This window comes from Dasypus novemcinctus, chromosome 19 (assembly GCF_030445035.2).
Source record: "Dasypus novemcinctus isolate mDasNov1 chromosome 19, mDasNov1.1.hap2, whole genome shotgun sequence".
NCBI classification, from domain to species: Eukaryota; Metazoa; Chordata; class Mammalia; order Cingulata; family Dasypodidae; genus Dasypus; species Dasypus novemcinctus.
Genome location: NC_080691.1, coordinates 9,249,175 through 9,271,628, shown reverse-complemented (window position 1 = coordinate 9,271,628; position 22,454 = coordinate 9,249,175). Strand labels below are relative to the sequence as shown.

Below are 22,454 nucleotides of genomic sequence, written 5' to 3'. Positions count from 1 at the left end.
CTGTGTCCATTTGCTGTGTGTTCTTCTGTGTCAGCTTGCATTATCCAGTGGCCCTGGGAAACCGCGTCTCTTTTTTGTTGCATCATCTTTCTGTGTCAGCTCTCCGTGTGTGCAGCACCGCTCCTGGGCGGGCTGTCCTTTTATCACATGGGGCAGCTCTCCTTACAGGGCACACTCCTTGTGCGTTGGGCACCCCTACACAGGGGACTCCCCTGTGTAGCAGGGCATTCCTTGTGTACACAGCTCTACGCCTGGGCCAGCTCACCTCATGTGCAGGAGACCCTGGGGCTTGAACCCTGGACCCTCCATATGGTAGGCGGACGCTCTATCAGTTGAGCCACGTCCGCCTCCTGCTTGTTCTCTCAAATGGACTGACCCAGCAGCAATGAAAACTGTTTCTGCTTGGCATTGCTCATGGAGAGCTGAACAGGGTGTAACCTAGTGCTGGCGTATAGAAATGAGCCACATGTAATTTTAAATTTACTAGTCGTCATGTTAAAGCAAAAAGCAGATAAAGTTAATTTTAATAAAGTATTCCATTAGCCCAGTATGTCTGAAAGCTGTCATTTCAGCATGTAATCGACATAGGCATTATTAATGAGATGTGAGCGTGCATCTGACACTTGCAGGACATCTCAATTCAGCCCAGCCAATTTCAAGTGTGCTCCTGAATTAGATGGCGCAGGTCTAACCCTTCCCACCGCGACCCCTCCAGCTGGGTGGGGAGCTCCTAGGGTCTTCCCTTCTACTCCCTACCCTCAGGCATTTACTTCATTTGCTTGAAAATGGTAGACATTTGGGTTTGAGACCCTTTTTGATCTAGTCATCCTTTAGTAAATTCAAAATGTAAAATTTGTGATGCTTGCCTGTGTCACTATATTTCTACCTTCTTTTTAAAAAGAATAATTTGACTATAATATGGACCATTGACCATGAGGTGCAGCAGTGCTCAGAGATGTATCCACCAAGTGCAGTGAATGTCCCATGATGATGGAGGAGGTTGTGGTTATGGGAGGAGTGGGTGTGGGGGGTGGGGGTATATGGGGACCTCATTTTTTAAAATGTAACATGAAAAACAAATAATAAAAAATAGAAAGAATAATTTGGGAGCAGAGGCGGCTCAAGTGCTTCAACACCACCTCCCACATCGGAGGTCCTGGATTTGGTTCCCTGGTGCCTCCTGAAAAAGTAAAAACAGGGGAAGCAGACTTGGCCCAGTGGTTAGGGCATCCGCCTACCGCATGGGAGGTCCGCGGTTCAAATCCCGGACCTCCTTGACCCGTGTGGAGCTGGCCCATGTGCAGTGCTGATGCGTGCAAGGAATGCCCTACCACGCAGGGGTGTCCCCCGTGTAGGGGAGCCCCACGCTCAAGGAGTGCACCCCGTAAGGAGAGCCACTCAGCACGAAAGAAAGTGCAGCCTGCCCAGGAATGGCGTCGCACACACGGAGAGCTGATGCAACAAGATGACGCAACAAAAAGAAACACAGATTCTCGGTGCTGTTGATAAGGATAGAGGTGGTCACAGAAGAACACACAGCAAATGGACACAGAGAGCAGACAACTGGGGGGCGAGTAAGAGGAGGGGGGTAAGGGGAGGGAAATAAATAAAGAATAAATCTTAAAAAAAAAAAAAGAATCAGGCTGGGACCTCAGGGAAAAACAAACAAACAAACCACAAGCAAAACAGACAAGAAACCAACGCAGGGAAGTCGATGGGACTCCGTGGTTGAGCACTGGCCTCCCACATACAAGGTTCCTAGTTCAAGCCCTGGCCCCAAGTACCTCACACATAAAAAAAGGTTTCCTATTTCATAATTGTCATCTCTTGAGTATAGGAATCCCATTAAAAAGTACATTGAGCACTTTACAGTTTACAAAACATTCCCTGGAGATGATATTTGTGGTAACACCAAATGCAGGATGTTCTGCAAATAGTTTATTTTGGTCTCACTTCACCCACACAGATGTCTGTGTTCTCTCCACTTCACCCCCTAAACGGGTGCTCGTGAATTTGTGTGCGCGTTCACGCAGGCACCTGCGTAGCACGTGGGTGTGCAGCGAGTCCATTCTCTTCCTAGACCTGCCAAGTACGTTCTCGATACTTAATTTATTGGAGATGCTGTGTTTTTCCTCTCAAAAAAAAGGCTTCCTTAAGTCAAATAAACCAGAGTCCCTTGGACATGTGAAGTACTCGGTGAATTTATGAGTGGAATTGGAGTGAGGATCGAGCAATTTAAAAGTGTTAAATTGAACCAGAATGAAAATTTCGTCCACAGAGAATTAAGATGAAGGGAAAAACCCAAATTTTATTTTGAGATGTTAATGAGATCATTAAATTAATGTCAAATGTCATTTAAAAATATACTCAGTAGCTTAGAAACAACCCATTTTCTATGCCTACCTGCTGCCGTTCCTTAGTCTCTGCTGTGATGATTCTGCAAAAGCCAGAAATTGCTCAGGAATGGATTCTCTAGGTAGACTCCAAACCCTTGCTTTTCTATTTATCACTGCATTTGTTTTTAGCTTCTCATTTCTTAGAGTTTTAAGGAAAGGATTAAATAGCAATTATTCACCTTTGCTCAGAGTGTAGGGTATCTGTCTATCTGTCTATCTCTCTCTCTCTCTCTCTCTCTCTCTCTCTCTCTCTCTCTCTCTCTCTCTCTCTCTCTCTCTCTCTCTCTCTCTCTCTCTGTCTCTGTCTCTCTCTCTCTCAAGGCAACAGTTATTTGAAGTCTTGGAATTGCAATTTGGGAAGTGTAGATTCAGGTAATAATGCAAATTGTGTCCCATCTTGGCATTTCCAGGCCAGGGTTTTTAAAGAAGAGGAAGATGAGGTAAATTGTGCATGGCGGGTGTTTGGGGCGCTGCACTCATCCTTCAGGTAGATAGTTTGTAGCGTTCTCTGTCGGATACGCTTTTTGCTGGGCCTTTTTTCAGGCTTACGGGAGCCAGTGTGGAGACTACTCCAGCTTTCCCTGAGTCGGAATGCATCTTGTCAGCATTTCCAAAAGATTCCAGGGCTGGGGTGGGGCGGGGGCCAGGAGAAGTTGCCTTAATGACTAACAGTGACTGGCTCAGAGTTAGCAGTGACCACGACAGGATGAAAGTCCAAGGCGTGGCCAGGCCGCTCTCGCCCCAGACCTCCGTTCTCCTTTATGTGCGTGGTGGTGTGGCGGTGCCCATTTAATTTTCCTTACAAAAAAGTTAACCCCAAAGAGAGGAAAACTGCCATTCACACACTGGCGCAAGGGCTGGTTCTGCCAGCGGCTGTGAGCTGGAACTGGCGTCCGAGAAGTGGTTGAGTCGTGGCCCCGGTGCCCGCAGGGCGCTGCGGTGTCAGCGGCACTGCGCGGGCACTTCATGGACACGGTGTGACCGCACGCCTCGAGGTTCCTCGTCCGCCCGCTCACTCTTATGATTTTGTATAATACGGTTCCCAAGGGCAAGCCAGCTAATTCGTCTGGTGGGCATTTGAAGAAGTAATCCATTCCACTGCCGGAGCAAAGACCGGCATTTGGACAAGTTGGCACCTGGTCCTTTTCGCACCTTCTGGACGCCGTAAGGGATTTTCAAGGGTCCTTGGTTTCCGTCTTAGGTGCTGATTGAGTACCCCAAGTCCTAAGTAAGAAGTGGCACCCGCGTTGCGGGCTGCAGCCCGGGGGTCTACACTGGAAGGGCTCAGCGTGGGGGGGGAGCCGGGTGGGGCAGGAGGGGGCAGTGCAGGGGTCCCCAGAAGACACTGTGCCAGATGCTGGCCGCAGGTGCGGGGGCCCGAGGGACAAGGGGTGCCGAGGGCCCCACAGGTGGGAGGGCAGGGCTGCAGCCCCAGGACGGGGGGTGCAGGCTGAGAGGGGCCCCTGGGGGAGGCTAAGGATTCGGATTTTATCCCGAAGACAGCTCAGCCACTGGTTTATTCAATAAGCAAGACAGACCCGGCCCCGAGTTCCAGGGGTTTACGGGAGACAAGCCGCGCGCGAGGAAGGGCCCAGCAGTACCGAGGCGTGGGAAGCGGCGGTGCCCTCGGCCGCTCGCCAGGCCTGTCGCTAGAGGTAACCGTGTTCCCTCTTTCGGCTGCACCCTCGCGGAGATACTGGATGCGAATTCAGTACAGATCCACGAAGCCTTCTGCGCTCTGCCCTTTTTATACTTAATATTGTATTTTTTTAAACTTAAGGTTTTTAAAATTAGAGTCATCATAGGTTATGCAGAAAAATCATGCAGAAAGTACAGTGTTCCCATATACCCCCTCCCAATTAGACAATTTCCTCTTTTATTGACGTTTTGTGTTAGTGTGGTAATTTTGTTACAAATGATGAAACATTGTAATTGTAATCACACCATTATCTTTTAGCCCACTGTTTAGGATCCGCTCTTGGTGTTATGCAGTTCTGTGTTTTTGGTGTGTGGCAACTTAATGCACAACCTAAAATTTTCCTTTTTAATCCCTTTTAAAATATATAATTCAGAGGTAAAAGTTACATCCGCAAAGTAATTCGCCATTGTCCATTGTCAAAACTTTTTCATCACCCAAATGGAAAAACCTGCCCATTTCCCTCCATCACCTGGCCCCTGGTAACCTGTGTTCTAGTTTCTGGTTTTATGAATTTGCATATTCTGCGTATTTCATATGAGTGGGATCCTGCAGTATTTGCCCTTTTGTGTCTGGCTGACTTCACTTGACATGATGTCTTCAGGGTTCACCCATGTTGCCACGTGTATTGGTGCTTCATTCTTTTTATGGCCGAATACTATTCCACTGGAGGAGGTACCTCGAGGTTCATTCTGAATCACCCCACTGTGAACTCCTGCAGTTCCTTTCACAGCCACAGAGCGTTTGCGCGCAGGGATGTATACAGCTGGCCTCTGCTATGTACTCGAGGTTATTGCTTAGCCTTGCTGCTCCTTTGAACACAGCTGATATGTTTGTCTACCCTGAGTGCATGTTTTTGCACACACATCCAAATACATCCTTGGGATAAAGTCCTGGAAGTGGAATTGTTTGGCCAAAGGGCTTGTTAATATTTAATTTGCAAGTTATTGCAGGATTGCCCAAAGAGGCCGTACCAATTTAACCTCTTGCAAATAATGTATGAGGCTGTTTAGTTCATTAAGCTTTAGGCAGACTTTTTGATCTTTACAAATATTCTGTATTAAAACAAACCAAAAAAAAAAGACTGAAGTTGAGCACCTTTTCCTGTATTTAAACATCTACTGTATTTTCTTCGATATGGATTCCAATTTCATGACTATTCCTATTTTTCTTTTCAGCTGTTAATCTTTTTTTTATCTTATTGATTTTTTTTCTCTTTCACCCAAGAGTTCTTTAATAGAGAATTTTTAAATTTCAAGATGAAAGTAATGCATTTTGCTATTACTTTATTGCATTGTGTCTGAGGATGTTTATATTATTTCTACTCATTTGTTCCATATGTACTTGAAAAGGAGAAGGTATATTCTCTACAATGAGGGTATGAGGTTCAATAACTTAAAAAAAATCAATTTTATTGATATGTATTGATACATATTAATAAAGCATACAATTCATCCAGAGTGTACATTCAATGGTGTTTGGTGTAATCACATAGTTGTGCATTCATTTCAGTTGTTCTTAGAGCATTTTCACTATTTCGATAATAATACAAATAAACAAAAAACAGACAAGTAAACAAGAAAATTCTTCAGCTCTCAATCTCTCTTTGTTAGCCCTGTTGTACGTAGCTGCTATTTTAGGCTATTCTTGCACAGTTCAAATGTTAGCTGTTTGAGTTTGAACCACGGCAGTATCATAGCTCACATTTGCGATTGCATTATAGTGAACAAAGCTTTAACAAACATCCTGTGGTTTTATTGTCATGAAGATATGATCAATAACTTCTAAGGACTATTTTATTGATGAAGTTGTTTAGATTTTTGGTATCCTCTCAGTTTTGGACTGAGAGTGGTGTATTGAAGTTTCCTACTATTAGTGCTTTTCTCTCTCTCCTGTCTCACTTGTAGTTTCTGTTTTATAAATTGCTGCTGTGTTTTGTGATGCATAAATGTTCAGAACTATTATAAATTCCTTGTGAATTCTGTCAACATTGAAAACAGTTCTTCTTTGTCTCCTTTAATGATTTTTGGCCTGAATTGACCCTTGTCAAATATTAAGTTTGCAACCCTTGTTTTCTTTTTTATTGCATTTGTCTGGTGTGCCTTTTCCCATCCCTTTATTTTTAGCCTTTCTGAAACACTGTATTTTCAGTGTGTCTTGATATCCTATAGAGAACATGGCTTTGCCAACTGAAAAAATTTTAATAAATTAAGCTCATTTACATTATGCATATCAGACTCATTTTCTCTCTTTTGTTTTATTTTATGTGATTATTATTCTGTTTATTGTTATATTTATTGTGTGTTTTTCATCATATAACAATTTTCTTTGATCTCTTTATTCTTAAAAGATTTCTTTTGGTACTTAGGAAGGCTTGTATTTTTGTGCTCATGATTGCCTTTATACAATTTTTAAAAAATGTTTATTTTAGTAACATATATGCAACCTAAAATTTTCCCTATTAACCACATTCAGATATAATTCACCAATGTTAATAACATCCACATGTTTTCTACCATTACCGTCCCCTACTACTAAAATTTTTCCATCGCCCCAAACAGAAACTCTGTACCAATTAAGCCTTACCTCCCCACCCCTACACCTTTCCTGGCTCTTGGTAACCTGTATTCTAATATTGGACTCTATAAATTGGCTTATTCTAATTCTTTCATATTAGTGAGCTCATACAATATTTGTCCTTTTGTGCCTGGCTTATGTAACTCACCATGGTATCTTCAGGTTCATCCATGTTATTACATGTATCAGGACTTCATTCCTTTTCACGGCTGAATAATATTCCATGGTGTGTAGATATCACATTTTTCTTATCCATTCCTTGGTTGATAGACACTTTTGTTGCTTCCATCTTTTGGCAATTGTGAATAATGCTGTTATGAACATTGCTGTGCAAATATCTGTTTGAGTCCTTGCTTTCAATTCTTTTGAGGGTATACCTTGAAGTGGGGTTGCCAGGTATGATGGTAATTCTATACTTGACTTTTTTTTTTAGGAGGTACTGGGGATTGAACCCAGGACCTTGTATGTGAGATGCAGGTGCTCAACCACTGACTTACATCCACTCCCCAATGAGAGTTGTTTTTTGTTTGTTTGCTTTTAGGAGGTACTGGGGATCAAACCCAGGACCTCATACATGGGAAGCAGGTGCTCAACCTCTTGAGCTACATCTGTTCCGCTATACTTGACCTTTTGAGGAAATGCCCAACTGTTTTCCATAGCAGCTGCACCATTTTATAATTCCACCAACAATGAAGGAATGTTCCTATTTCTCATTCTTTCCAGCCGGTGTTCTTTTCCATTTTTTAAAGAGTAACCATTCACGTTGGTATGAAATGGTATTTCCTTGTGGTTTTGATTTGCATTTCCCTAATGGCTAATGATCTTGAGCTTTCTTATTGATTTTTAAGAGCTCTTTATATATCAAGCAAATTTGCTTCTTTCCTTTTGTAAGTGTTGTAAATTGTGGGGTTTTTTTTTCAGTTTCTCACTTGTCTTTTGATTTTCTTTGTGCTACTGTTGCCATTCAGAAAGTTTCTTTTTTTGTTTATCAGATTTGCTGTTTAGATTTATGTGATGAAGAACTGAACTAGGATAAGGAGAAAGGGAAGAGACATGTTTGAAAGACATTTTTGAGGTAGAATGGAAAAGTCCTGAAGTATTTTTGAAGCTGTGAGAATAGGTGACTTTTGCAGAACTGAGCAGGAGCTGCCTGAAAACTGGCTTGGGTGTCCCGTGAAGGGACAGGACAAAGAGGTGGAATCAGCAAAATAGGAAACCCGCTTTCTGGTACAGCAAATGCCACCGAAAGATGGCAGTGTGTGTCCCCAGGTCTCCAGGCTGCTGACCCTTGTGCGGCCGTGCTTGGTCCCTGCCACGCTTCCCAGGTCGCTGAGGCTTGTGGAGGGATGGTTATTTTCCTTGACCCTCAGCCTTGCACCATACTAGAAGGCAGAATGTTTATCTAGGGCAATGTGGAAATAAGTATAGTGAGAATAACGTTTGGTTTAAAATCATAGTCACAACAGCAGCCTGTGGCATAATTTTTTAAAAAACAAATCCATTTTATTGATACATATTAATAAAGCAAACAGTTCATTCAAACTGTGCAATCAATGGTATTTTGCATAATCACATAGTTGTGCATTCATCACTTCAATCATCATTAGAGCATTTTCATTATTCCAATAATAATAATAAACAAAAAAGCAAACAAGAAAATTCTTCACCTCTCAGTCTATGTTAATGCTTATTTTGTCTTTTTCTTTCCTTGTTTGTATGTTTTCATAAAGGGACCACCTAGAAGCTGCAGGTCACGTGTGTATCCTGCAAGATGCCTTTGACTTTGAAAGCTCGTCCGAAATCGCAAACCTCATCAGCGCTGAGAACGTGGAGGCGGCCTTAGCTCTCCATCTCTACAGGGCAGGCAGACTTCTGCTCGGTAACTCTTTTCTCTCCATAAAAGCAGACCCTAGAGAAGCTAGAAACCCACAGCACCTATTCCAGCAAGTAGAGCATACACGGCACAAGCTATCCTGTTTATCTGGTTCAAAATTAGAAGGAAAACAATATTTTTAAAAATGTATTGCTCTCCTAAGTCATTTTCTAAAATTAGACAGCCAGGACAATTGAGAAGGGATTTCTGTTGACGCTGTTTGTGCTGCATGGGACTGTTATCTGGGGTGTTTTCAATGTGAATTTCTTCTCTCAAAGTATAATTTTCAAAAATCGAAAGTAGGACTTGGAGAGCAGGTATGGCTGAGCGCCTGCCTCCCATGTGTGAGGTCCCGCGTTCAATCCCTGGTGCCTCCTTAAACAAGCAAGCAAACAAACACAGGACTCTTGCAAATATGGAATGGGTGCCTAGGAAAGGTTTCACTCAGCTCATTACTTAACAAGAGAACCAGGGAGGTGGTGAGGCTGATTTGGCGTGCATTTGAGGGACTGGGTTTAAATAGACAACTGAGGAGAGAGTACCAGAACAGGGTTGCGCAAGGCGACTCGGCGTCCCTGACGCGGTGCGAGCTGCCGCCCAGCACCGGGGCTCTCCTGCCTCCAGCTCCCATCTGGAGGCTCTTCCCAGACAAACCCAGTCCATTAGGGGCTCCCTCTTGCTGCTGCTTTTTCTTTTTAAGTTTTAGAGCACTTAACAGTGCGGCATAGTACACGTTCCAGAATATTTTTAGAAGAAGTTGCGAGTCTACGTTACGTGTATGCCTTGCTGGCTACTTTAATAAAAGACTAAATAAATAAATAACACCCAAAGAGGAACCGAGAAAGAGCTGTCATTTCTAGGTGGTGAAATTGCAGGGGCCATATCTTCTGCTTTGTATTTTAATATAGTTTCCAAATTACCTACTTGCATAATTTTAAAAAATCAATAAATGGCTTATTAAAAATACACCTGAATCAGCAGAGCACTGGCCGAAGACCTTAGGTGCACGCACAGAATGAAATGACAAGCCCGTGAAGCTCGCAGCGCTTTGTACCTGGCACAGAGAGCGCCCAGGTACCTGGTTAACTGGGGAAACGCAGGCGCAAAGCAATCTCTCCACCTACCTACAATAGTTCTAGTGCTTTCTATCCTTTACACTATTCAGAGAGTCCAACTTTCAAACAGATAACCTTTAGGAATGAATGACAATTTAACTGCTGCATTTCCTTCTATCCTTTGTCTCTCTTGTTCTCTCTAGTGTCTTGCATGTATTTTCAACATTGCAATAGTATGTTCTTATTGTAGAATAACTTATTTTTACCTAACAATGTGTTCAGGACAGTTCTGTCCATCCTTGACTACTCTACAGCATAATTATGAATGGCCACATCTTATGGATGTTATTCCCATTTTTTTCTCAATTATAAATAGTGTGAGTAGCAGACTTCTGCATAAGCTTTGGGAACACATTTTCTTTAGAATTTTCTAGAAGTGGCATTGTACAATTGAAGGGTGTATGCTTTTTTTTGGGGGGGGGGGACTGGGGCTGGGGATTGAACCCAGACCTCTTATGTGGGAAGCTGGTGCTCAACCACATGGACTTCCCCGAGTTGGTTTTTTCATTTGTTTTGCTTTGTTTGTTTTTTCAGGAGGCCCCTGGACCTCCCATGTGGGAGGTGGGTGCATAGCTGCTTGAGCCACATCTACTCCCTGGTATATGTATTTTAAAAGCTTTGGATACATATTACCAAATAATAACCAGACACATTTTTATGGCTGTGTGTATTAGCTTTTTTTTTTTTTTAACATATCAAACATTCTTTCATTTTTAAAAAAAAATTTCAGGAGGTACAGGGCCTTGAACCCAGGACCTCACGCATGTGGATGCTCAACCACTCAGCTGCACGCACTCCCCAAGTTTTCTTTTTAAATTGGGATTTACTGAGCAAATAGACAAATAAAACAGCTAAAATAATATGTGAATGATGGGAAATGGCACATGAGACATGTTAACACAGTGTGGGAAAGTATTTAAAAAAAGCCATATCAGTTTTAATGCTTTAGTTATGAACCACTGGCTGTATGCACTGAGAAGAAAGACACTGCATTTGTTCTTCTGTCCTGGCTATGTCTAAAAAAATTCTGACGTCCATACAAGTCCATCTTTCAAGTATGAAAGAACAGAATTTTATGGTTGTCCTTATCTAAAATCTAAGAGAATTCGGCTCCCATCCAGTCTGCGCTCTGGGCTCTCTGTGCGCCCTGCGTGGCACATGCAGGAAACGCCCCAGTCAGTTTGGCGCTGGTGGGAAAGGTGCGCGTCCTGCTTCCTGTTGAGGAAGGTGCTTTAGGCTTGAGCCCAGGGAGGAGCAGGCCCCGCCGGGAGGCTGCCGAGGGAGCCGGGCTCAGGAGACGCGCGGCTTTTCACCTCCCTGGGCCACCAGAGCGGCACATTTCCAGTAGAAGCGCCTGTTTATGAAGATCGCCCTGTCACTTGGGTAGCTCTGAGTGAACCCACTGGGAAGTGATTTGTTTTCCATTTTTCAGGCTCAGTTCATTTCAGCAAATGCTGATTGAGTACTTAGGGTTAGCAGGCATCAGGTTAGGAATAAGGGGTGCAAAAAAAGTAAAAGAAAAGACCTGGTTCCCGTTCTCAAGGCTCTTCCAGTCTACAAATAAATCCTAATAGCTTATGATACATGGCATGGCACAGAAGACGAGGGTTTCCTTCTGAGGGACTTGGAGAAAACTTCAGACAGGAGAGGGTGCCTGAGTAGGGCTTTGAAGGGTGAATAGGAGTTGGAAAACTTATTTTACATACATTGTGGTACAGTGGAAGGCTTCTAGGATTTTCCAGGATTTGGAGGCATTTATAAAAGTCTTTTTTTTTTTTTTTTTAGGAGGTACGGGTAATTGAACCCGAGGCCTCATACATGGAAAGCAGGAGCTCAAACCGCTGAGCTACGCACACTCCCCGAAAGGTTTTTGCTATCAAGAATAATATGCTACTTACTCAAAGCTTTGTCTTCTTAACAATTGAATGGGCAATCTGAACACTGTTGCAAGTATCTCTGGACGTGGCTCCTCGGGAAACAGAGGTTGGCTGTCACTGTGGGCACCAAGGGGATGGGAAAATGTATGTTAAATGTGTGGAACCAAAGTAAATGTGGGGTAAGAGAGGACTTTCACGAGAGTACACAAGGATGGATATAAAACATGTAATATTACACCATAAACATATAGGGGATGACAGACTAATAATGTAAACCAAAATGTAAAACACAGGATAACTAAAAATTTAGAAAACTGTATATCCTAAAGTATGGAACACAATGTAAGCACAGATGTCACCTTGTTTGAAAGCTATTGTCTCAGAGTCTGTACATCACTTTAAGTAAATATGATATGAATAAGTTATAAGAATATCGCTGTGGAAGGGAAAAGGTTTAATGGTAGATGTGGGGGAGTACTGTATATTGTATATATGAATTACTGTGGCCTAGGGCCCTTGTGAAGAGAAGTTCAATAATTAGGGGGAAAAAAAAAAGAAAAGAAAAAGATAGGATGTAGAATTTTTCCAAGTCAACACGTATTCTATATCTAACCTTTAAACCCATCGCTATATGCCATTTTACTAGTAAGGGAACCTGACATTATATTGGGCTTCAATTTTCAGGAAGTTTTGGATCACGGAGTGGTTCAACAATGGCAGCGGAGGAATACTGGTATAGGATACTATTGACAGGTGATATATGGCTGACAGGGAGCTGTACAGGGCTTATGTCCAGGGTGCATGGTAATGTTTGGATATACTCATAGTGGCAACAATTAAAAACTAAAGCTGGGGGGGTACTGGGTTCCTGGCCGGAGGTGCTCTGTTGTGGTCCCTAGGGGAACAGCGGCAATCCCCCAGATGCAACGGTAAGGACCAGGAAGGAATGAGGGTCCAACAGGGAAAGCATGATACTAATGACTATGCTTGTGAGCCTATATGCCTGAAATAAGAACAAGGCCTAGAGCAGTACTGTGCCTGGGAATTTCCTCCTGACAGCCTTCATGTTACTCAAATGTGGCCAGTCTCGAAGCAAAGTCAGTATGTAAATGCAATGCCTTCCCCCCAGCGTGGGACACGACACCTGGGGATGAGCCTCCCTGGCACCAAGGGATCACTACCAAATACCAGCTGAAGATGGAACTAGAAAATGACCTTGAATTAAAGGTTCAGTGCGGATCAGCAGAATATCCCTGTCTACATATAATAACATGACTTTAAAATGCTGTTTGACCTAATGTAAGGGGGAAATGGAAAGCAGAAATGAGTTTATATGGCTACGAGTCTCTAAAAAAGAGTCTGGAGGCTGTCAGAAGGATTGCCCCTGTGCACAGCTGAACAGAGTCTGGGAGACAGATGGAGTGGATGCAATCCCCAGGTGTTGGTTCCTTTGAGGGCTAAAGAGACCCACAGGTTCTATGGTCATGGCAGACGGGGTTCACTGCGATGTCAGATGGCCCTTCTTTGGAGCTGGTGTTTCTGCGTGATGGAACTGGACTCAGATGGGATCCCTTTTCATAAGACTTTCATTGTACTTTACTGGAATTGTAGTTGGTGTTGGGGTTTAAGATATATTTAGGGAATTTGAATCTCTGGATGACAATAGGATAGCCAGGCCCTGAGCGTCAACAGACTCCAGCTCCTACAATCTGATTTATTGGACTCACCTCACTCATCCAAGATGGAGTTGAAGAAGGACAACCACCACACCATGGAGCCTAGAGTGCCTACAACTGAAAGCAGGAGGATTGCATCCAGTATCCATGTGGAATCTGAGCCTCCTCCTGACATAGAGGTGCAACGGACACAACCAATCCAAGGACCTCAGAGAAAAGGTGGCATTGGAGTGGGAAAAGTGGACATGGTGGCTGATGGATATGGGGAATGGCAGGAAGAGATGAGATGTGGAGGCACCTTTGGGACTTGGAGTTCCCCTGGATGGTGCTTCAGGGGCAATCACCGGACATTGTAAATCCTCCCAGGGCCCACTGGATGGAATGGGGGAGAGTGTGGGCCATGATGTGGACCATTGACCATGAGGTACAGAGATGCCCAGAGATGTACTTACCAATTGCAATGGATGTGTCATGATGAAGGGAGTGAGTGTTCCTGGGGGGGTAGTGGTGGGGTGGGGGTGGTGGGGTTGAATGGGACCTCATATAATTTTTTTTAATGTAATATTTTTACAAAATCAATAAAAAAAATTAAAAAAAAATAAAATAAAGTGCTGAATGAAAATAAGTGCCAACCAAGAAAAAAACAAAAAAAACAATTGAATGGGCATTGAAAAAAAACCGGAAAGTAAGTGAAATATCCCACCATTCCATTTTTTCAAGTGCTGATTTATTTCAGAGAGTTTCTGGCTTCGTGCATTTAAAACCTAATTCATTATAAAGCACGGTGATGCCAGCTCTCCGTACCAGGGCCTCTGTATAGAGTGTGGCATTCAATCGCACTAATCAGCCAGCTGGTCGTTACCATCTCCATTTCGCAGATGAGGGGGCTGAGGCTCAGAGGAGCTGGTTAACTTGCCCTGGCTCCCCATCTCCCAGGCGCAGTGCTGGGGCTCTAGCCCAGGCTGTTGGGTGCCCAGGCCTGTGCTTTCCCCACGGAAGCGGATCTGGCATCGTTGAGGCATCGTGGGTTGGCTTTTGAGGTGAAAGCTGACCATCTTAACTGTTAATATTGCCTTACCCTCTAAGCAGCTCCTTTGATCCCCACTATAGCTCCTTCAGGCGCCTATTTTTCTCTCTTTGGCAAATAGCTAATAAAGATACTAGTTTTTGAAAACCTGTGGCAGATTTACATGTATAAATACTGTTAAAATGAAATGTTACTGAAGAAGACATTTTCTGATATTTTCCTTAGTGGATCTTACCAGGGAAACCTTACTTGGTGGCAGTGGGATGGAGTGTTAGTTTCCTATTGCTACTGGAGCAACTTTCCACCAACTCAAGAGGCTTAAAATGTAAATCTGCTGTCCTTCTGCTCTGTAGGGCAAAGCTGATGCGGGTCTCGTTGCACTAAACTCAAGATGTTGGCAGAGCTGGTCTCTTCTGGAAGCTGTAGGGGAGGATCCGTCTCTTGCCTTGTTGGGCTGCTGGACGCTGCCCGCATGCCTTGGCTAGCGGCTCCTTCCTGCCGAGCTGGAGGTGGCATGGAGCCTTTCTCATGTGGCTGTGCTGACCCTCTCTCTTCTGCCTCTCCTGTTCACTTGAAAGGATGTTTGAGATCACTGTGGACCTGCTTGGATAATCCAGGATAATCTCCCTATTTGAAGATCAGCTGATTGGTCACCTTAATTCAATCTTCTAACTCAATTCCCCTTTGACTTGTAAAGTAGGAATGAGTTGCAGAAATTAAAACGTGGACATCTTTGGGGGACCATTTTTCTGTCCAGCACAGTCCTCCTTCTGGCCTCCAAAATTCACAGACACCCCACATGCAAAAGTAAATTCAGAAGCGGAGTTGGCTCAATGGATAGAGCGTCCGCCTACCACATGGGAGGTCTAGCGTTCAAACCCAGGGCCTCCTGACCCATGTGGAGCTGGCCCATGCTCAGTGCTGATGCACACAAGGAGTGTCATGCCACGCAGGGGTGTCCCCAGCGTAGGGGAGCCCTACGCGCAAGGAGTGCGCCCCAGAAGGAGCGCCGCCCTGCGTGAAAAAAGTGCAGCCTGCCCAGGAGTGGTGCCGCACACACGGAGAACTGACGCAGAAAGATGGCGCAACAAAAAAAAAGACACAGATTCCCAGTGCCACTGACAAGAATGCAAGAGGACACAGAACACACAGCGAGTGGACACAGACAACTAGGGGGAGAGGTGGAAGGGGAGAGAAATAAATTAAAAATAAATCTTAAAAAAAAAAAAGTTGCCCTACCCCAACATCCCCCAAAGCCTTACCCCCTTAGAGATAGGAAGCATCTGTTCCTATCTATAGAACAGGAAGCGGCTGTTCTGTGCATGCATGTACGCAGGTTTGTATTTATTTTTGGAGATAGTCATACCTGTCTGTAGTAGGAAATGAAAATATAAAATGTTATAGAGTGAAAAGTACGTTTCCCCCTCATCTCAGATTTGTGGTCTTCAGGTCCCTTCTCCAGAAGCAATAGCAGCCAGTTTTTTATGCATCCTTCCAGAGATAGTTCATGTATGCTCAAGTGTGTTTGTATTGTTGTTTTTTATTTATTTATTTATTTAAAAAGATTTATTTCTCTCCCCTCCCCTGTTGTCTGCTCTCTGTGTCCATTCACTGTGTCTTCTTCTGGGTCTGCTTGCATACTTGTCAGCATTACTGGGAATCTGTCTCTTTTTGTTGCGTCATCTTGCTGTGTCAGCTCTCCATGAGTGTGGCACCACTCCGTTTGAACCCCGGACCTCCCATGTGGTAGGCAGATGCTCTATCTGTTGAGCCAAATCCGCTTCCCATATGTTGTTGTTTTTTAAATCAATCTTATAAATTACCCAGTTAACACAAGGTAATAACTACAATAACCAATAATCCACTTTAGTCGGTGGTTGTACTGCCCTTTTAGTATTTATAATTTTTATGTACATATAGCTTGTAAACTGATATGGACTTGACTTTATCACATAACAATAGATTTTGTCAACCATCCTATACATAGACACATACACACACACACGTACACATGCCTCTTTAAAAAATGGCCATTTCCCAGTGCACTTTTAGTTGTTTCTTTTACTGTCTAGCTGCCCACAGGGCCCCTTCTGTATCATTTTTATGCTTAGTATCTAGAAACTGAATCTGAGCAATCAAAGTCCAGCATGAAAGAGACCTCTGCAGAGAGAAAAAGATAGAGCTCGCTAATTTGGGTGACAAAAATCAGTTCTGAGGCAAATTAACATCGAGATGAGCACTTTCCCCCTTTAGTGTTTAATCTCGAGGGAGCGGTTCCTTCGCCGTCCCGGCGTGAGCGCCAGTTGATGGGGTCTGCCTGGTGGCGTGCAGGGCAGCCTTCCTCTGGAATTTTCCGTTGCCCTTTGCAAGTCCTTGCACTGAGCACATCAGCTCCCCTGATGCATGAGCATGTCTGTGCTTGTGACCTTGTCCTTGAGTGACAGGGGGAATGCCTCACCCCGCGCCCCTCGCCCCTTGACTTCCACCAGGCCAGGGTTGTGCTCCCAGGATCGAATTCTCTCCTTCTCCTTCCTGCACATGTAAGCCTGGGACACCTTTTGGCTCTCCCTGTAGTTGCACCACCACGAGCTGTCATTCCTGATGCCACGTGCTCCTTAAGGATGAGTCAAGGCTGTCCACGCTGAGGATAAGTCAAGGCTGTCCACGCTGAGGATGTGGTCAAGGCCATCCATGCTGAGGATAAGTCAAGGCCGTCCATGCTGAGGATGTGGTCAAGGCTGCCCACGTTGAGGATAAATCAAGGCCGTCCATGCTGAGGATAAGTCAAGGCCGTCCACGCTGAGGATGTGGTCAAGGCTGTCCACATTGATGATGTGGTCAAGGTGTCCTTGTTGAGGATGCAGTCAAGGCTGTTCACGCTGAGGATAAGTCAGGGCTGTCCACATTGATGATGTGGTCAAGGTGTCCACGCTGAGGATGCAGTCCAGGCCATTCACATTGAGATATAGTCAAGGCTGTCCATGTCGAGCATGTGGTCGAGGCCATCCATGTTGAGGATGTGGTCAAGGTGTCCGTGCCTCTTGCACCCCCAGCTGGCGTGGCATGGGTTGACTGATGAACATGAGGACTTCCTCTGGAGGAAAGTTTTTCTGTCTTGAACTCTGGTGGCTCAAGATTAGGCCCCTTCATGGCAATGACAAGCTTGGTTTTGACAGGTGGTAGCTAATGATATTTTCCATTTGTTAAAATTTAAAACAAATTAATTGAAGATTAGTCCCAACAACAGTTGTTGGTGTCTCATCCACTCAATCTCAGTATCATGATTATCATAGTGACACTTTTTCTACTGTTCAGGAGAATTGGACTAAATCTTCAATTTTTTAGCATCGTTGATTTGGGAATGGTGGGGGAGCCAAGTGTTTCAAAGCTAAATTCTGCTTTGTAACTATCGTCATTTTGCAGGTCATCGGATTCCTTTTGGGATCATCTTTGGTGGAACTGATTTAAATGAAGATGTGAACCAGAGAGAAAAACACACGGTGATGGGAAAAGTTCTTGAAGAAGCCAGGTAATAAATAGGAGAATTTCCCAGGAGTCAAAAATTCCAACTTTTTGGGTGGAATTCCTTGAAACAAAAAGACTGAGGAAACCAACAGTTTGGGAGGTTTACATCTTACCCTATAAAACTGATTTTACATAATTTTATTGTTTCATTTGGCAAGTTTTTATTTCTTCATGAATAGTCATTGAAATGGGTTATTGCTCTTTGATTCTTCCTTATGGTTAGTACTGGAGGAGCATCCTTAGAAAAATTCAGAGTTCTTTCTCTCTAAAAGACAGTTCAGTCCACCGATAGCCTTATTAGCAAACAAATTAGCATCTACTTTGCATCAGGCTTGCCCACGTAGAGTGTTTTCAGCACAGCCCTCGCCTGCCGCAGCTTTCTGAGCTCCATGAGCATCGGAGGGTCCTCCGCTGGATGCCCCGGCGTCTCGTCTCGTGTACCTGGCTCGCGTCCCAGGGATGGGGCCCCCGCTGCGTCAGTCTGGAGGTGTTTCTGGAAGGGTCTGGCTGGGTTTCCAGCGAATGCCGTCACAGGTTACCACAGATGGGGTGGCTTACCGCAGAGACGGGGACGCGGCCCAGGGGCCAAGCCTGACCTGGGGGAGGTGGCAGGGCCGCGCTCGCTCCGGGGGCTCCGGGGAGGGGCATTCCTCGACCCCCGGCTTTGGTGGTTGTGGCAGCGCCAGACCAGCCTCCGTCTCTGTCTCCACACGGGTTCTCCTCGCTGGGTTATTGTCTGTGCCATTTCCTTCTTGTTTTTCAGGAGGTACTGGGGATTGAACGCGGGACCTTGCACATGGGAAGCAGGCGCTCAACCCCTGAGCCACATCCGTTCCCCAATGAGAGCTGGTTTTTTCATTTGTTTGTCTTTAGAACATACCAGAGATCGAACCCGGGACCTTGCATATGGGAAGCAGGTGCTCAACCCTGAGCTACATCCGCTCCCCTCTGCACATTTCTAAAGTGAGGAGTGGTTATTGCCTCTACTTGACAATCTCGTCCAGTGCTGCACTTCCCAGCCTTTTCCACACTGAAGTATACTTAGAAAATGATAAAATTTATGCAGCATTCTGGAGTAAACGGGAAGGGTTGGTAGAAAAAAAACACCTCATTTTCTTTTTATAACAAATACAAGAATAAGAATTAGATTAATGACGATGACACTGATGCTAATCCTCTGTGCTCAATACATTGTGAAAGAAGAGCAAATTAAATCAGAAGGAACATTAGGCACACTTGCATTCACAGCGCAGGAGCTGCTGCGCTGCGGTGGCATCGCGGGGCTTGCCAGGGCGGGCCCTCGGAGGGGTCAGCGGAGGCGCGGGTGTCCCCTCAGGACCCGCTGGCTGCTGAGACGGAGGCAGCGTCCCCTGCCGCGAGTCACCCCGATCCCAGAGCTCCCGGAGGAGCCCGGCAGCAGGACTGAAGCAGCTTTTCAACTCTTACCGTCTTTGAATTGTTGTTAAAAAAAAAAAAAGCATTGTTTGCAGCCCAGTGAATCATCACCTTCCATTTCTCGGGCTCGTCCATAGCCCTCCGCGGGCCAGGAACCGGGGCTCTGCAAGTCTCCCTGGACTGGGCAGTTCCTCCCCCACTCTGGGCACGTGCCCTTGTTTGTACGGTGGTGCCCTCTTGCCACTTAAATCTGGGGTCACAGTGGGCTGTCATCACATTTCGGGTCACTTCTTCCTAAGGACTTTAGGGCCATAGCTGCCCGTGGTGAGCTTTCTAAGACATAGTGCTCACAAAAGTATTAAAATACTTTGGGGTTACCTTGCAAGGTGTGCTACCATCCTGGGGTTCCCTCTGTTGTTCTTTTTTAAATTTAATTTAATTTTTAAAATTTATTTCTTCCCCCCCCAGTTGTCTGCACTCTGTGTCCATTTGCTGTGTGTTCTTCTGTGACCACCTCTATCCTTATCAGGGGCATGGGAATCTGTGTTTCTTTTTGTTGCGTCATCTTGCTGTGTCAGCTCTCCGTGTGTGCGGCACCATTCCTGGGCAGGCTGTGCTTTCTTTTGCACTGGGCGGCTCTTCCTCACGGGCGCACTCCTTGCACGTGGGGCTCCCCTACGCAGGGGACACCCCTGCGTGGCACGGCACTCCTTGCATGCATCAGCACTGCGCATGGGCCAGCTGCACACGGGTCAAGGAGGCCCGGGGTTTGAACCGCGGACCTCCCATGTGGTAGGCGGACGCCCTAACCACTGGGCCAAGTCCGCTTCCCCCTTCTGTTTTTCTTATACTCTAACATGTATTACCCTTAGAGCCATAGAATCCACAAGGCACTGTCTTACAGAAGGAAAACCTGTTTGCTAGAAGCAATATTGAATGGCTCCATCTTACAGTATTGTCATTAATATTATTCATTGCATTGTTATTAAAACAGACATTGATTTTTATTTGGGAGTATTGATTGAGGTTAGTGGGCAGGAAAGTTGCATCAATCATAGATTTCTTATTCCACACAGTATGCAACCGTTTTCTATAAAGCAGAGTATTGAACTGGTCTAGTTTTATAATGAGGGTTTCATTTTTAATCAAATACTTTTACATAGTAGTGTTTTTTCCTGTAGGGTGTATTTTCAAACTTATTTTAGTATTTTAAACTTTTTTGGCTACAGGCTATTCTCACAAACTTGTTTGAGCATCTGTTTTTCTGCTTATTATAATTATTTTAGTAAAATAAGTGTTTGAAATACATGCATTGTAATGACCAAATATTTATTATAAGTATTATAATTATGAAAATTTAATAAGGTACATTTGAAATGTGTGGAAATTTTTTTCAAGAACTTAGTGTACCTAAGACCTTCAGATACATGTTAGAAAAACTTTAAACTGAGCAAATGCTGAGCCAATGAGGAAAAGGGATTTTGTATGAAATGAAGTACCTTGAAAATAGTTTCCTGTGTAGAAGGTATACAGTACACGTTAGGTTGCACCATAGGTACTTGCTGTTTTGTAGATCAAAATGACTGAATATGAGGAAATTTGTGTGTTTTTTTGAGGTCTAGTGTTTCAAAAGGTGGTTTTCACATACAGAATCACATGTCAAATTGAGTTAAGTACATTTTGAAATCACAGTATTCAATGAGAAGTGCTATAACACTTTTCACAAGAAATCTGTTTTTTAAAAATTTCTTAATTGTCCTAGCATCTTTGAGCAAGAAAATCCCATAAAAGGTTCTCTATTAAGTAAGTATAAAATCAGGGTCAACAAATAGTGAGGAACCACTACAAAGAGCATTATCTGCCATTCTTGACTAAAGGAAGGTTGTTTTAGAACTCATCGTAGGTAGTCCTCTAACTACTCATGTTTGTGTGTTTGTGGCCATATTCTTGTATTATCATTATCATTCTTTTAGAAAATTTGGATCAGATGATACCTACTTTTATTTTTTTTGAGTTACCAGGGCCGGGGATTGAACCCAGGACCTCATATGTGGGAGGCCGGCACTCAACCACTGAGCCACATGGGCTCCCCTGAATGGTTCCTTTGTCTGTTTGCTTGTTGTTTGCTCATTGTTTGTTTTCTTTAGGGAGCCATGGGAACCAGCCCAGGACCTCCCATGTGGGAGGTGGGCGTTCAACTGTTGGAGTCCCGTCTGCTCCCACATGATTTGTTTTTGCCTCTGAACATTTGACTCCAACCTCTCTGAATGTGAATCCCTTTGTTGTTATCCTCCTTGGAGTGTGCTGAGATTTTTTGGATGAGTAGATTAATATTTTCCATCCAATTTGGGACGTTCAGCCTGATTTCTTTGAACATTTTTTTCTGTCCTTTCTCCTCCTTTCCTTCTGGTATTCTCACTCTTGGTATGTTGATGTGCTGCTCTTCCTGTTTTACTTAACGAACCATCATGCACACTTATCATAGAATGAAATGAACTAAACCTGACTGCTAACGTCTGCGTCAGATGCCGGCGTAAATTACCTAACAGGTCCTCTAGGTCGGACGTTTCCATTTCTCCCCTATTGTGAGCCACTTGGTGTCTTCACGCACTCGCCTGATTATGTCTTTATTTTTAAATTTATTTTTATCCTTCCTCCCCGAGATGGCTCTCTCCTCTGTCTGCTCATTGTTTGCTCACCTTCTCCAGGAGCACCAGGAACTGAGCCTGGGACCTCCCACGTGGGAGGGGAGCCCCCAGCAGCCCGAGCCACAGCTGCCGCCCATGATTCTGTCTTTAGGACGGATAAAGGTTAGACTGCAGAGTCTAGGAATTTGAACATAGTACTTGATATAGTTTCTTAAATTTCCTTTCAGAAAGAATGTTCTTATTTCAATGCACTAAGTAGGTATATATACCCATTTATTTATTCACCTTTGTAGTCAGAAGACATTTTCATTTTTAAAATGTTGCCAATCGGATATGTGATCAAATGCTTTATTATTTTATTTAGATTTTTTTGATTATTAGAAAAATTTATTTTTTCTCATAGTTTTGGCCCATTGTATTTCTCCTCATGTGGATGTCTGTTTTTATCATTGCTTTTTTCTTTTTAATTGGGCTTTTTTTTTTTTTAAAGGAGGTACAAGGAAGCAGGCGCCCAACCACTGAACTACATCTATTCCTCTCTATTGGGCTTTTAATTTTCCTTGTTTATTTTGAACAGTTTTTTATATAGTAAGGATATTAATCCCCTTTTCCCCACATGAGTGGGGAATATTTCCCTCACATTATTGTT

General features: G+C 44.0%; 1 protein-coding gene across 2 annotated transcripts in view; it reads left to right on the top strand.

Moving 5' to 3' along the window:
* Positions 1–22,454, top strand: part of GLT1D1 (glycosyltransferase 1 domain containing 1) — a 120,877-nt gene that overhangs the window by 7,936 nt on the left and 90,487 nt on the right. For both annotated transcript variants that reach the window (XM_058281215.2, XM_058281214.2), the window contains exons 2-3: positions 8,400–8,548; positions 17,661–17,766. In XM_058281215.2, the coding sequence (XP_058137198.1) occupies positions 8,400–8,548; positions 17,661–17,766 (255 nt within the window). The remainder of the gene's footprint in view (positions 1–8,399; positions 8,549–17,660; positions 17,767–22,454) is intronic.